Below are 15,409 nucleotides of genomic sequence, written 5' to 3'. Positions count from 1 at the left end.
CATACCAATTTCCTCTGTATTAGTTCGCAGATCGATAAATTTACATATTTGAACATCGAGTTTTTCGTAATGTCGCTATTTCAATATAATAAATATTCAGTATGAAGTAGTTCACAAACTATACAATAATATATACTAGGAAGAATCTTGGCAAATTATACAGGGTGGTAGGTAACTGGTGGTACAAGCGGAAAGGGGGTGATTCTACGCGAAAAAACAAGTCGAAAATATAGAATAAAAATTTTTCGTTCGAGGCTTCGAGGTTTCGAGAAAATTTTCGACTTTGAATTTTCGCTCGGTACGCGCGCGGTACGTTATAACGTATCTCTCACTGTAGATCGTTGTCTCGATGGAAAAATTTAAGAAAGAAAAAGAAAAGATTAAACAAAATTTTTATTCTATATTTTCAACTTCTTCTTTCGCGTAGAATCGCCCCCTTTCCGCTTGTACCACCGGTTACCAACCACCCTGTATAACGAAATCATAAATTATTATTAAGCGGGTATTCTAGTCTAGAGACATGAATTTCGGCCAGTTTTTGAAGCTCTGTACAAACGAAACAAAAAATATTTTTACTATCCATTTTTTTATCATTTGTTTATTGATATTTTAAGATTACATAAAAAATTAACCGAAAAAAGAAACTCAAAATTCACAAAGTTATGAGTTGGCAAAGTGGGGGGTCCAAAAAGAAGAAGAGAGTGTTCTGGCGTGCATGATTTCAACTCTTCTGGTCATCTGAAACAAAAAAGCCGAACGGATTCTTAATTAGTACAGATGCCGCTATAGCATGAACCTTAAAGAAGTGAAAAAAATTTTTTTCACAAAGTGGCGGCCGTTTGAATTCTGTTTCGAAAAATTTTTTTTTGGACCCCCCACTTTGCCAGCTCATAACTTTGTGAATTTTGAGTTTCTTTTTTTCGTTTAATTTTTTATGTAATCTTAAAATATCAATAAACAAATGATAAAAAAATGGATAGTAAAAATATTTTTTGTTTCGTTTGTACAGAGGTTCAAAAACTGCCCGAAATTCATGCCTCTAGACTGGAATACCTCCTTAAGTAGAATACGATGCTTGTTGAAGTATTCATATTTTCTTTTATCTCTTCTCTTGATTTTTAGTAATTTGTACATATAATAAGAATCAAATCGAAATATATGTCATACACATGTATGTACTTGAAAATCTCATTTATTGCTTTGATTATAGTTTCGTTTCAAAAGTTACACTTGTATTTGTGTATTTTTATAATATATATTGCAGTATATGAATATATTTGTTAATAGAGTAAGATTCTTTCGCTATTTTAAAACGATTTGCGCGTCATGATAAAACAGGATATTTTAAACATTATTGCTCGTTTTACTATATTTTTTCAAGGTACATACTGTGATAATAGAATTAAGTTTAAAAGTGACGTGATTCTATTACTTACATACGATATAACTACATATATCCGAAATTTTTGATGAAAATGAAAAAAAAGCCTTAACAATTCCATGTACAATTTCCAATTTTGGATGACTACTGCAAATCACGCAATTGCCATGTATTGTAGATGAGATAAAAATTATTGTATTGTGTGTGTGTGCGTACTTCGATTCACATTCATTCAGAATTAAAAACTTTATTCTACGCATGTTATAACTATATTATCTTTAATTTTTAATTTCATAATTTTGATAGTCAAATACAGATATACATATAAAATTATCGTTCACTTGATTGCCCCTTTGTATGCAATAGCCAAGATTTCTTCCACATATATAATGTATACGATATCATGTTCTGTTTACAAGTTATTCTATGTCTGTGATAGAAATTAGATTAATCATTAACGTAAGCGCAGACGTCGACAAATTTTGTTTCTTGAATTAAAATTTCTTACGACACTGAACTGGTACTATTGGTAAAATGAAAAACAGTTGAACGAAAATGATTTCCTTTGTTCTCATAAAAGTGTTTCCTACAATACTTATTCTTAAATGCATTAATAACTTGTAAATTGTTTCTCTTCTACTTGTCCGATAAAAAGATATGTAGCATCTCCTACGATATGTATTCTCCTTTATTTCTTGACTGTTTGTATATCGTATGTTCACAATTGCCTAAATTCAACAAATATCATATAAATGTTACAGCTCAACATAATAGTATAATATCTAGTCGCAAATTAATTTTTGTAATTGCAGTTTATCGAAATAATTTGGAAAACGAAGATGTTTAAATGATAGCACACATATGTACAAAATTGAAATGTCTATTTCGAAAAATGAATAAAAATTTCCCAAAAGTTTCACATAGCGAGTTTGTCGTGCCACAGAAAAGCGCACTTTCCACAAAATGATAGTCAGGAATAATTAATGAATCCGAGCGCGTTTTTCTTGTTACTTTCTAACGATACAAATCGGCTCCATATCGCGTGAGATCGCGTCAGTATCGATATCGATGACGAGCTTTTACTCAACGTTTTAGTCTTAGAACGAGAGCATATGTGTATGGAGTCGTGGTTGTGGAGCGACAATGATGGATGAACGATGAATCAAACACCAGGTAATCGTCGATGTTCAATGATCGAGCGACTGAACTAATTTCGCAAGAACGACGAGTTTATCGTCATAAACGATGCCAATTAAAGTTAGAAGAAGTGTGTTACCGTGGGAATACGATACGTAACTCTATTAAAAGTCGAACTTTCAAGTTGAAAATCAGCCGCAATTTACCTCGAAAAGAGAGTGCGTCAATTGCACGCTCTGTGTGTGCGTGCGTGCGCGGTGCGCGGTGCGCGCGCGTGTGTGTACACGTGATATATTTGGGCGAAGAAATACATTCATGTTAATTAGAGTATGTTTACAGATTAATCAGAGTATGTTTACAGAAAAATACATGATATTATAATAGTATCTTCCTGTTCGGAATTCGTTAAATTTACATGGATCTGTCAGCTTGCAAAATAGAAATTCTTCTGAAATTCTAAAAGTTACGAATAATCGTAAAGATCGTAGAAGTGAGGAGCAATGCGAATTTTATAGTATAATCATTAGGTAGGATAAAATGTTTCTTTAAATTCATGTACGTGGATTAAAATTATTTAAGAGATCGACATTTTATACAAATGTATGCATGTACGGAATAAAGCAAATCACAAATTTCCGGCAGAGAGATGTACGTGCAGGAATTGTGATTAAATAACGTTTGATTGGAAACGGCGAGTCCATACGAAGGAGACAGAAGTTGTACCCTGTTCAGGCGCGGCGTAAACCCAACAGAAAAGTCGTACAAGATCGATTTGATAGAAATGGTGAAAACATTTCATCGGAACCGGGTGAGACGATTCGTTTTTCCTTCTTCGAGCTGAAATTATTTCATAACGAAAGAGGTTAAATCTTATCTGCAAGGAACAGAGACGCAGTTCAAAAACCCGTTCCCGAGCGTTATTAAGGTTTCTCGCCATTGAGGTTCACAGGCCATGACGATGTGGAACAAATACGAATACGAGGCACTTTGCCTCTCGTAAAGAGAGGAGGACTGCGAAATGGCGACGAATTATTGTGCTATAGAGAAAGAGGAACCACAAAAGGTGATGCGCCGTGGATGACAGTCTGGGAGGAGGATACAGAGGCTGATACGAAGGCGCTGGTGAGAATGGAGAATGACGAGCGTGCGGGACCAAAGGGGCTAGGGACGCGGAAATGGCAGTACCGGTGCAGCGGTGATGACTACAATCTACAACTACATACTCACAGCGACGATGTCGGATTGGCCGGCGAGGGGGGGGGGGGGGGCAAGCAAGAGAAGAGAGAAGGCGACCGATGGTTGTCGTAGAGGTCAGCCTCGGTTGTTGCCCTGGCCCCCTGACGTTGCTTGATCCGCTCGGTTACTGCCCCCCTTATGCCTTAGAATCACGATATTCACGATTCCATTCCATTCGATGTAGTCTTTAAACTGTAGACCATCGTAATTTCTTTTCTTCCTCCTTTCTCTTTGTTTCAACTCCACCCCTTTCTGTCATCCCTGCTTTGCTTCGCCACTTTCTCTTCAATGCGATGCTCCGTTAATAGAATTATCCGGTTTTCGTGTAAATCAATTCGATGTTTCTAGTCCAATGATCGTTACCCATGATAAATTCGAGAATAATGTCGCGAACATGGTTATCAATTATTTATATTTAATTTTTGTTTATATGTAACGAAATAAGACAGTTGGTAGAATTAGTAGAACAACAAGTATTAGATATATATATATGTAATTAACGAACGGTGAACATTTCGAAATAATTTCAACTTTTCGAATACTACGAAAACTCAAACCGCTTCAAACATGAAGTAAGATGAGATATTTAAGGGACTCGAGTTGGATAAAAAAGCCTTATATATTCTATTGGATTCTTTCATTTATTACAATAAAAATTAGAGATTATGTTCATCATACAGATACGTATATATGTATGTACATGTATGTAATATAATACATTTTATTACAGGCAGTATATATACGTATAGTGACCTATCTATATAACATAATCCTACTAAAACCGTTGTAAAACGTAAAATGTCAAAAGTGTAATGTTAATGTTCGATTAATTGATTTATTACATTAGTCATTAGGTAATTTTTGCAGGTGAACCTAACTAATGAATATAATTGTCGATTTGTCTATATGATGGGATTGCAAAAATTGATCAAATGGAAAAGAAAACTTGACACATTTACAAAAATGATAGGTACATGTTATAAATTTACGAGAGGTAGACCTATGGGCAATGGGGGCATACTTTCTCGTTTTGAAACCTTCTCGGCTGTTTGAAAAAACTAATGTTCGCACTTTAAATCATTCTCCTCGCGTAATTTTGTCTCTTTTGTTTTCTCCATCAACGTTAGACATTGGAACGGTTTAATCCCCTGCCATTGAAACAGCACCATTGAAAACTTGAAATTGTAGCTTTGATTTCTTTAATAAAATTAAGGGTTCTAATTTCTAGTAGTAGAATTTATTAATTACATAAACGTTTGTTATATATATTTCAACGGTCTCATTTTCTGAGCCTGATAAATTGATAACGTAACAGACGAGGACGAATAATGTGTAGCATTTATTGATTTCAGTTTTTAATGCAACATTGAAATACGTTCAGTGTACAGTAAATTGTCCGGAAAGAAGGCCTTCGATCAATGTTATCGATTGTACCGCAAAAGGAAATAGCTGTTCTTTTTTTGATGTTCGTTTCTTCTTCTGCTTTTGCTGTTATCATCGAATTGCCAACCTCTTCTCGCCTCTTTTCTTCAATGCATTCTCCCTTCGCCGTCTATTGTTCCTTTTGGTCGAGTGTAATTTACGTTGCAGAATCGTTTGTGCACGTCTCTAGTGTTGGAGGGCACGCGAAAATATGACGTCTTACACTTTACACGTTTCACGTGTCCGATATAAAAGGGGTTTGTTTTCTTCTATTCCTTCTCTTGTCCTTTTTCTTCTTTTCTTTTGTTTCGTTTTCTCTAGTTAGCAGCGAAGATTATCCATTGTAAGTACAACTTGTTCCACCAAACTCATCGGTCTTTACAATGTGATCTAGCCGTTCAGCGGATGGATTGTGATTCGCAGTGGCGTAATCAAAAACGATACAAGCAGGTTCGTTTCTGTAATCTCGAGTCACGGAGATTTCCGAGCTTTTTTAAGCGATCCGTGCTTACATCTTTTCATGCTTTGGTCTGTAGCGTGGTGTGAACCCACCATTACAAATTACACGAATACGTCGTCGCGTCCGTACGAGTTCCAATGAGACGCTCGTACTTATTGCAAGTCGCTGAGTTTCGCAAACTCATCGGTCGTTAACCTTATGCGAAAATGGATAAGACAGTTGGACTGTAGCAACGGCAACGCCGCCGCCGAGCCGTTCTCTGTAGACATCGAAACGTTTAACAAGCGGCGACTAAGTGCTTTTAAACGTACGATTAAACCTTTTTCCTCTGTGTTTCTTGGCGTTAATGCAGCCGACGAACCATTTCTATCATTCGTTTTCGTCAGAAATCAGCTCCGTTTCGACGGGTTAAATATTCGTCGGTGTAATACCTTCGTAATTAGAAAGAATAAGTCGCGTTGCATCAGACGAGCTTCGAGAAATCAGACGAGCTTCTGTCGATCAAACTGCTTTTGGTTTCATCTTGACTACTGATAACAAATTTTTGTCCATGAGTAAATATTTTGTTGCTGAGAACATTGCAAATCATGATATATCAGATTGTCCGAAAAGTTTGTTTCATTTTATAAGGAAATACAATAATAGATGCACAACATTTTTTGTTTTATATTATTTTATTGAATTATGTATGATCCCCATTTTGTTCTATTGGAACAGATACCAATAAAATCATACAGAATATAATTAATAAATAATTACAATATATAATTATATTTATATTAATATAAATAATATCTAATTATATTACAATAAATAGATGATCCAATAGGACCATACATAATTCAATAAAATAATATAAAACAAAAAATGTTGTACACCTATTATTTCCTTATAAAACGAAAGAAACTTTTGGGGCAACCTAATACAATATATAATTATTTGAGTGAAATAATTTCGTAAAACTGTTGTTGAATATTTTTATTTTTTTACAAGTTAATATATAGACTGATTTTAATTATATATGTCTCATTTTCTAGATCTTTTTGATATCTACTTATGCACCTTTCGTAACAATGATTGCTACCTGTTCACGACTTTCGAACACGTAGGTACATTTTATTTCAAGCGACCTTCCGAAACATCAAATGCAAGAAAATTGCTGTTTATAATGTTTCTCGATTGTGTATGTTTCGATGACTAATTAAGTTTACTTAGTCTAGTCTAGTAAACTCGTATCATCTTTGTACACGTTCGACGTACTACTACAAACACGCGATGTTTTTTCCATTTTCCAGATTCGGTCGCACAACGAAGTGAATAATGAGATAACTGGTCTTGATAACTTGTAACGAGATTATCATCCGGCAATGCTAGCTAATTTTTTACTTCATAACCAGCGTAATTGCTATAGTATTTGAACGATCGCCCTAAACTTATCTTCTGAATTCTCTCGATGCTCTCCGTTAAAAATCTTTCAACTTATATATACTTATGCTATGGTGGGAAGTGTCAACGTAGGACCTATATAAATATATACAATACATTATACATGTTCTTTTACACTTTACATCAACTCGCATCGAAATAAAGATTTTTTCAATTTAATTCTTCAACAATTTTCGAATGATTTCAAGCTTTCTCTTACCGATTCTGATAATCATTAATAATTTGTGGTCAAAGAACGACTTTTCATATAAAACAGCAAAGTGCAAGTCATTCATATCTGTATAATCTATATGTTCCAAGTATCATTTTGTATATTTATTACTACAATCTTTTATTTTATTTTGTTTTATTTTATTTTATTCTATTTCATTTCATTTCATTTTATTTTATTTCATTTTATATCATTTTATTTTATCACTATATATACCGTTGCATTGTGTATTATGTGCATTATGTAATTGCAGACCATAACAAATGTTATTAATTCTTACTTTTCCCGTCAGAATCAAAACCAGCAATCGGGATGCTTTTTCTCGTGAATAAAAAAGATGTAGATTAAACATTTTGTTATATTTAACTTTCTTCATAGTAAAATTGTGAATTTGTAAAATTCATTTTTTTCCCGGTGTATGCGTTCATTATCGTTTATACTAACAGGAGGAAAAGATGTCGGCGAAAAAAGGTCGGGTAGAAAAGAAAAGCATTAAATTACTGAAAAAAATTATTCAGTGTTCTGTACGTAGAATTTTCATCAACCTTGAATAATATTTCAAATAATTTATTATTTAGAATATATCTCTCCGAAACTGTTTGAGCAATATTTCCATGATGTTCTATCGCTGTTTGCACTACAGGTTTTCATAAACGTGTAGAATAGAATAGTATAGTATAGTACATTATAGTACATTACAATATAATACTGTATAATATAGTATGGTATAATATCGTATGATAGAATGCTGTATTATAGTATAGAATGGTATGTGTACATATACTTACATGCGTTCACTAGAGATTTCGAAAGTCGACGCATATGGTACGCGGCCCTCTTTATTATTCAAATGACTTCATTTCTATGAATCATCGCTTCCCGTCTAGTCTTAGCGCATGGAAATATGTATTATAATACATATACTTACGTGCATATGTATATAATATATGTCGGTGAGGTCTATCGTTGTTACGTTAGGAAAATGAAATAATCATCTAATATTCAATTCGTCAAGATTGATAAAAAGCGTCAAGACTCTTATGACATGAAACATGTTGAGGAATTATTAATGTCCATGCTCTATCTTCATTCATCGACCAGTTTAACTCTGTCGAATTGCATGAAACTTTGATAACGGCTTTTATCGAAATGTAAAATGGTTGAGATTTCTCCTTGAAACGTTAACCTTATAGAACAGTTATGTCGTGAACTTATTATGACGTTTAATCGGTACAAATAATTTCTGCTCGTTAGTTCGAATAAAAGACAATTATCTGATGGATTGTGGTAAAATGCGGTAAAAATTTGTTAGTGGAAGATTATAATGTTGGTATACGCACGTATATATACAGAGTAAGTCAATAAGAAGTACTATCTTAGATGAATTATGTTGCGTTCATCAAGAGATTCATCGAGTTGATGCAATTTTATTTTCTAATATCTTATATCTTCTGAGATATCAAGGTTATCTTGAATTTTTTAAATGGTACCGTATATTTTTTATAACGTTGGTCGATCCAGCTGGACATTCTCTACAAAAAAGCATTAATTTATGTATACCGAAAAACCATTAGTTTAACAAATATTTTAACTTTAATGTCAAATTTAATGTACAATATAAGTACATACATATGATATGAAAAACAATAATAAATAAGGAAAGTTTGTAAGGAATAATACGTTAATAATAAGGAAACATACGTTAAGTTTGGCAAATTGAAGCTAAAATATCTAAAACCAAACTAATGATTTATCGGTATAAATAGGTTAATATCTTTAGTAATGAGAATGTCTAGCTGGGTCGACTGCTGTTATAAAGTATTTTTACGGTATCATTTAAAAATCTGTAGGTTACTTTAACATCTCAGAAAATATAAAATAGAAAAAGATCCACCCGATTAGTTCCTTAAAATGTAACATAATTTATTTGAAACTTTTTTCGATAAAACCAGTAGGTAACGAGTGATCTTAGATAAAACCTCTTATTGACCCTATGTTATAAAATCATAAACAACGTATGTACAACGCTTGCGTATTATTTGTTGGTATATAATTATGGTATATTATTATATTACGCTTGTAAGATATTACACGTGATAACGTTTGCAAAGCTTTACATATGAAATTTTCATTTCCATTTCCCTATTTTTTTGTTTGATTACAATATTGTTTATTATACACGTATATGTTTTATATCGTTCTCATACTATGTTTACGAAATGATTAATGAATGTAATTTAAATAATATGAGTTAATATATTACAATGCGTAACTACACATACTCTATATTTAGCATGTAAATATGTAGTAGAAGCACATCTCTTCAAAAGGGATTAAAAAACGAAGAAGCTCATATTTTTCGAAATATAAAATATGGTAGTATTTAAGAAATAAGCTTTCGCAGACTAAATGTACAGAAGCTTAATTTATTCGTTAAAACCTGAAACATCCCTATACGCTTAAGCTTTCTCACGCGCAAATTAATTTATTATAATGTTTTTTTTTTTAACATGATGTAGCTATAATTTAATTTAAGCAATCGGCAAGTTAAATCAAACTTGTCAATTTTCATACACATTCCTCCTTTAAAAATTAGAAATTATCGAATAGAAAAAGAAAAATAACGAATAAATAATGAAAAACACCGTTAAAGTCGTTTATATACTGTATTAATAATAATAAAGTATATCATATTACGCTTCTATAGTTGTTATTATATTTGACATTATTATATTAACAACCTACAACAACACAAAGAGTGCTATTCGACGTGTGATCATTTAGAAATAACATATTTACTATCGTCTCCAATATCTTCTAACAAACTCTGTCTAGCTCTATGCATATTTCCGTTTCTTCCGTGTTATTTCGAACAAAATATAAAAAAACTAAACGAGAAATTGCTTAGCAAAGTGTAGTGGTAGCTTCAGTATGAGAAATATCTAGTTCTGTAAACGGAAGTTACGCATTACGCAAGAGGTAAGGTAACGCAAGAATATACTAGCGGAGAGACACGAATCTTTTGCTCAAATACATTTCGTAAATATAACGAGAGAAAGCAGGCCGGCTTTGCCTGCTTGAATCATTCATCGGCACGGATGTAAGCGCGGACGTTACTGGAAACTTGAGTGTTGCCTGTTGCTTGTTACCTGTTTCCTGTTATCTGTCGCCTGTCACCAGTCGCCTGTCGCCTCTCGCTTGTCGCCTGTCGCCTGTCTTCGATGTCTGCAAAAAAGTACATTATTTTATAATTGCACCTGCGAAATATGCGCAAAGGATATGATATAAACCATAATTTTATGCCCATAAAATTTAAAATTCATATTAGGAATTTTCTGATTTTTCTTTTCTCCCTTGTCCATAGATAAATCGTAGATGGATGTGCAAATTTTTGTGTGATGCAATAATCAATATTAAAGAGACGACTCTGGGCTATGACGTTTGTCTCTTCTGTTACTTATAATAAAAAGATAGAAATATAGGTAGGTTTTCATTTGCACCATTATATTCACTTATACATACTTTACACGAGTGAAGTGAGAACAAAATAGCAGTACATAAAAAGTGAAAATATTTTGAAGAAACGTTTAATTTTTATTTTTTGTTGCTATCGAGTGAAAAAGGTATTGTTATTTATAACCAACCTTTAGGTGGTAAAAATGATAAAGAGACGTGTATCTATATCTGTACAATAGGCGAGTAAAATTTGAAGTTTGTTAACCGGTTTTTGAAATATCACAGCAACCAATTATCAATGTATAGATAATTTTTAAAAGGAAACATTATATATCTGTTACATAAGATTTCTGTAATTTTGTTGTTATTTATGAGTTTAATCACTTTTTATATGTATACAATTATATGTACATAGTAATTATTCCCTTGTGTTATCTACTTACTAATATTTAAATACATCATTCTTTGAAGTTGAATGCTTGCTTGATGATTGCTTCCTGGGATCGCAAAATAATCGCAAAGTATACATATTTTCTGTGATTCTTTGTTTTCAAAACTTACGGTAAAAGCGGATAAAATTCTTGAAAAATAAAGACGGGAGTTGGGTAAAATAACGGTAGTTCACAGTACTTGTATCAAGTTACTAGTCTTCTTTTCTAGTTTCACGATTATTAACATTAATTCAGATAATGTACTTTAACAGACATGATTTTGTTATATCTAACATTAAACGATAGATATATCGGATAACAACTTCAATTTATATAATGTTCCCTGAAGCGTGGATTAAAATATCAAATAGTTGGCGCAAGCCATTATGCCAGCAATCCTCGGAGAAAGATCCTTAATCTGTGGAGCAAGCGACGTTCTAGTTTTATTTAGCGTGGTTTTAAAAGCGTTATTATTGCCTATTCGGTTCTATCGTTAAATTTTCTCTCAGCAGGAGACGGACACGAATGTGGATTGCCACGTACTGGTCGTGTTCCCGTCCGCAGACTACAGTCGGTCCGCACTCTCCTCGGGCCGACGTGACGCGATACAACGTGCTATTATTTGCTGTAAGTACTATCGTTTCTGCGTCACCGTTTCGCGCACGTTGCTCGCGATCCCGATGTATACCTACATATACATATACATATACATATACATATACATATGCACGATGTAAGGGTCATCTCGTAAATTATGATACGAAGCGGTGATCGGTGTCTTCTTGAATTTAAATCACACTTGAGATTTGAGTCGAACAAATCAGGTGGGAAAGAGATGTTACTTCTTTTCTTCATGAGTATCTGCTTTCCGTAACGTCAATACGAGTCACGTAAGATTAGAACTGAAAATATTATCGTTATCTTTTACGATATGAGAAAATCCATCTAAATAAGAAAAGTTAAAATTTCATGTCAAAGTATACAATTTTACGAAAATGAAAAATTGATCGATAATTTATACTTTACCTAATATCAATGTATGTACTTAATATCCCTCAACGCGAATAATCGTGCAGTTATCATGTTAAACGCAAATAATACAGAATACAGAATAAACACAAAAAATGCGTTTGTGCATAAGAATAGAAGATAAAAACAGTAGTCGGAAAGTTTAGCGCTTAACGTGTTAACCGCTATATGTTATATGTTATAGAGAGCTTGACTATATCGATCAGTTGTAAGCAATGTCGTCGTCAGCAATTTATTAAGATTTAATTAACGCGAAGAGAATCTTTATAGTCTATGTATATATATACACACGCTTCCTGTTACATATCGAGTAACAATAAGTCAACTTGTATGCTGTGGGTGGTCAAGATGAGCAAAAGTGGGGTGCCACCAAGGGTTTAGATCCAACGATCATGTCACCGTCCGAACAGTTAGCATTAAACGAATAAAAATAAGAAGGCTTTCATACAAACGTTCGACAATGTCGACAATGACAGTATTAAAGTGAATATTGCGTTATATGTTATATCATATGCGAGTGCACAATATGTAAATATATACATACATACATACATACATACTTGATTGTGACATGGTGTTAATTCAAAGACAAAGACAAAGGTCAATGGCAGTTTGATCTGCCGAATAAGAATGTGAAATTGTAAATCGATGACTCGATCAATATTAACAGCTGATACATTAGGGTTAGATAGGTAGGAACGCGACCATATGTGTAATTAGTACGCGCTGACAAACTAAATTGGTAGACCGATCATATCCGTTTCAAGAAAATTGCGATTAATCAACTATAATCGATCACCTGAATGTTTATCGGTCGATTTCACTATTTCCATGTTACGTTACTAACTTTTTACTCCTATATATGTGTATCTATTTCAATATAGTAATGAATGTTTAAAGTAGAGAAATGTCACGGCTGCGAAAATCTTGACCGAATTACCATCGTTGCTCGAAACTCGTCTGTTACGTCACCAGAAATCCACTACCTTGGTAATCTCGAACCAAATACACATATACATATAATACATACGTATATAATATGTAAATCCTTTGTAACGATTACCAATTTAACGATTACGTAAAAGTATCGGTGCTGTTCGGTTCTGTGTTCCTTTATAGCTTATAATAAAATAAAATACAGATGAAATTCAACGAGATTCAATTACTTCTCCGGTTGCTAGTTAAGTTTCTTTTGCTGATTAATACATACGACAAAATTACTTTTCAAAATATCTGATAACTTGAATATACATATATATGAATACATATATATACTTGAATATACATACTTATATGTCGGAGATGGAAAGGCAGCGGGATTTCCCGTCCGGAATGTTGGGAAAAACCCCAATACACTAGTCCAGACTTTTACTATAGCCGCCCTTAAGTAATAAAACTAAGAAATAGTCTTAACGGTCACGGGAGGGACATGTACCTGACAGAGGTATGAAATGATTATATGGCTCTCCTTAAAAACAAAGAGCAACCCGAGAAGCGGCGACAGAAGTATATAAGGGCAGCCTCTTTTGGATTAAGAGAGTTAGAGTTAGAGTGTTAGAGCCGTTGGACGAATTGCCGATCGAGTGATCCGAATCGAGTAGTACGTTGATACTTGTCCTCCCGTGGATCGTAGATTCGTTATCGAACCTGAATTCGTTGTCACCATCATCTCGACCATCCTATTACCATTACTCATAGCCTCTTGTATCGTCCACGTTCGTACTGATAAATATTGGCTATATTCGCAACGGTAAAGTAAGTAAAGGTTCATCGAACGCCCCAAAATGCCAACCTGTCTCCGACATATATATATATATATATATATATATATATATATATATATATATATATATATTTCATAATATGTATGTACGTATGTATTTAGTTTATTTTCGAAATATGTACATATGTACATATTTTTAGTTGCGTTCCAAACGCACTTTCATATTTACATATGCGTTTAAGATAATCCGTAATAAAATGTAAAGTAATGTATACCTATTGCTTGTTTTTCATTTGGGACGTAAAGGATAATGAAAATACAATATAATAATAATTTTAATCATTTTCGCATAATGTGAAAATTTAATAGTATACCAAGTGAAAAATGGAAATGAATATGTTATATATGTAATTGTTTCATATCTAATAGAAGGATTGCAAATGATAGGCAAATTGTTTCTTGTTAAATGTTTCTCATTGAACTTACGATTAGATAAATTGAATTATAATTTTTAGTTTATTGTGTGTATGTGCGTGCGCGCGCGTGTGTGTGTATCTAGTTGCGAAAATCTCATAATTGCCAATTATCCACTGTTGAATAAATATGAGACGGTATTTGATAATTAACAATACTCTTTAAAAAAGATATTTACATACACATAATACGACTTTTTCACTGCGTTATATAGCAATGCCTTATCAAATTAATGCCCGCGTCAAGTTGCGCTATATATCTCGGAATATATCGAGACGAGAGACAGACAAACTATCAATATACAAAGTTATTGTGAAATCCATCTATATATACGGCATCGAACTTTGGAGAATAGTTGCCGATGGCTATGTTAATCAAATAAAATCAATGCAGCCGATAACTAACTTGGAACGATAATCTAAGAAATAGGACAGATCTTAAAACAGTTAAAGAAGAAATAGAACGACCCGCAAATTGCAAACAAATATAAAGCTCGACTAGAAAATCACCCAAATAACCTAGCTAGCAGTATCGTATACAGTAAATCTATACTACACAATAATTTAATACTGCTAGCAACAAATGATAAAACAGTTTACCGAATGTTTGTACAAGCAAATTGTAAATTTATCATGGAGTTAATAAAGAAGAAGTAAACAAAATTAACGCCAGTTGTGAAGGTAGCAAGTTTTGCTTATTTTGCTTTACTTATTATTTCCACAGGGATAAAGATAAGACAATGACAATCAACGAAGGAAATCCTGTGCCGACCGCAACCTTTTCTTCAGAATCGATGACCACTTCCACCGGAAGCTTGGATGATGATTCCACAACGACGTCACAACTTTCACCTTCTTCATCAACGTCCTTTATCGGAGATTGTGTTTACAGAGGCGAGGGAAATGCGAATATCGTAGTTGCACTTCCACAAGTAAGACGACAAACTTTCTTTCTTATAATTAGACAATTTGTTGATTCACTGTATTTTCACTTTTATCGCTAC

At 33.2% G+C, this 15,409-nt stretch overlaps 1 protein-coding gene and 2 long non-coding RNA genes across 19 annotated transcripts in view; 2 read left to right on the top strand and 1 right to left on the bottom strand.

The window, feature by feature from the left end:
- Positions 1-15,409, top strand: part of LOC126868615 (inositol-pentakisphosphate 2-kinase) — a 79,857-nt gene that overhangs the window by 48,996 nt on the left and 15,452 nt on the right. For 4 of the 17 annotated variants that reach the window (XM_050624280.1, XM_050624282.1, XM_050624274.1 and 1 more), the window contains one exon: positions 15,130-15,337. In XM_050624280.1, coding sequence (XP_050480237.1) covers positions 15,146-15,337 — 192 coding nt within the window. In that variant the 5' untranslated portion in view covers positions 15,130-15,145. Of the gene's footprint in view, positions 1-3,809; positions 3,829-10,657; positions 10,776-11,689; positions 11,808-15,129; positions 15,338-15,409 lie in introns of those variants that run through there. The other 13 variants (XM_050624284.1, XM_050624286.1, XM_050624275.1 and 10 more) reach the window with 7 other exon arrangements.
- LOC126868623 (uncharacterized) lies at positions 3,835-8,726 on the top strand. The gene is made up of 2 exons (XR_007690666.1): positions 3,835-6,060; positions 6,123-8,726. It is a non-coding gene; the product is annotated as an uncharacterized LOC126868623 (long non-coding RNA).
- On the bottom strand, positions 9,704-11,683 carry LOC126868624 (uncharacterized). Its single transcript, XR_007690667.1, has 2 exons — positions 11,193-11,683; positions 9,704-10,518 (listed from the first exon to the last, which is right to left on the bottom strand). It is a non-coding gene; the product is annotated as an uncharacterized LOC126868624 (long non-coding RNA).

Source organism: Bombus huntii, chromosome 8 (assembly GCF_024542735.1).
Source record: "Bombus huntii isolate Logan2020A chromosome 8, iyBomHunt1.1, whole genome shotgun sequence".
In the NCBI taxonomy this organism is placed as follows: Eukaryota; Metazoa; Arthropoda; class Insecta; order Hymenoptera; family Apidae; genus Bombus; species Bombus huntii.
The sequence above is the reverse complement of the archived record's forward strand: the minus strand, read 5'-3'. Positions and strand labels throughout refer to the sequence as shown.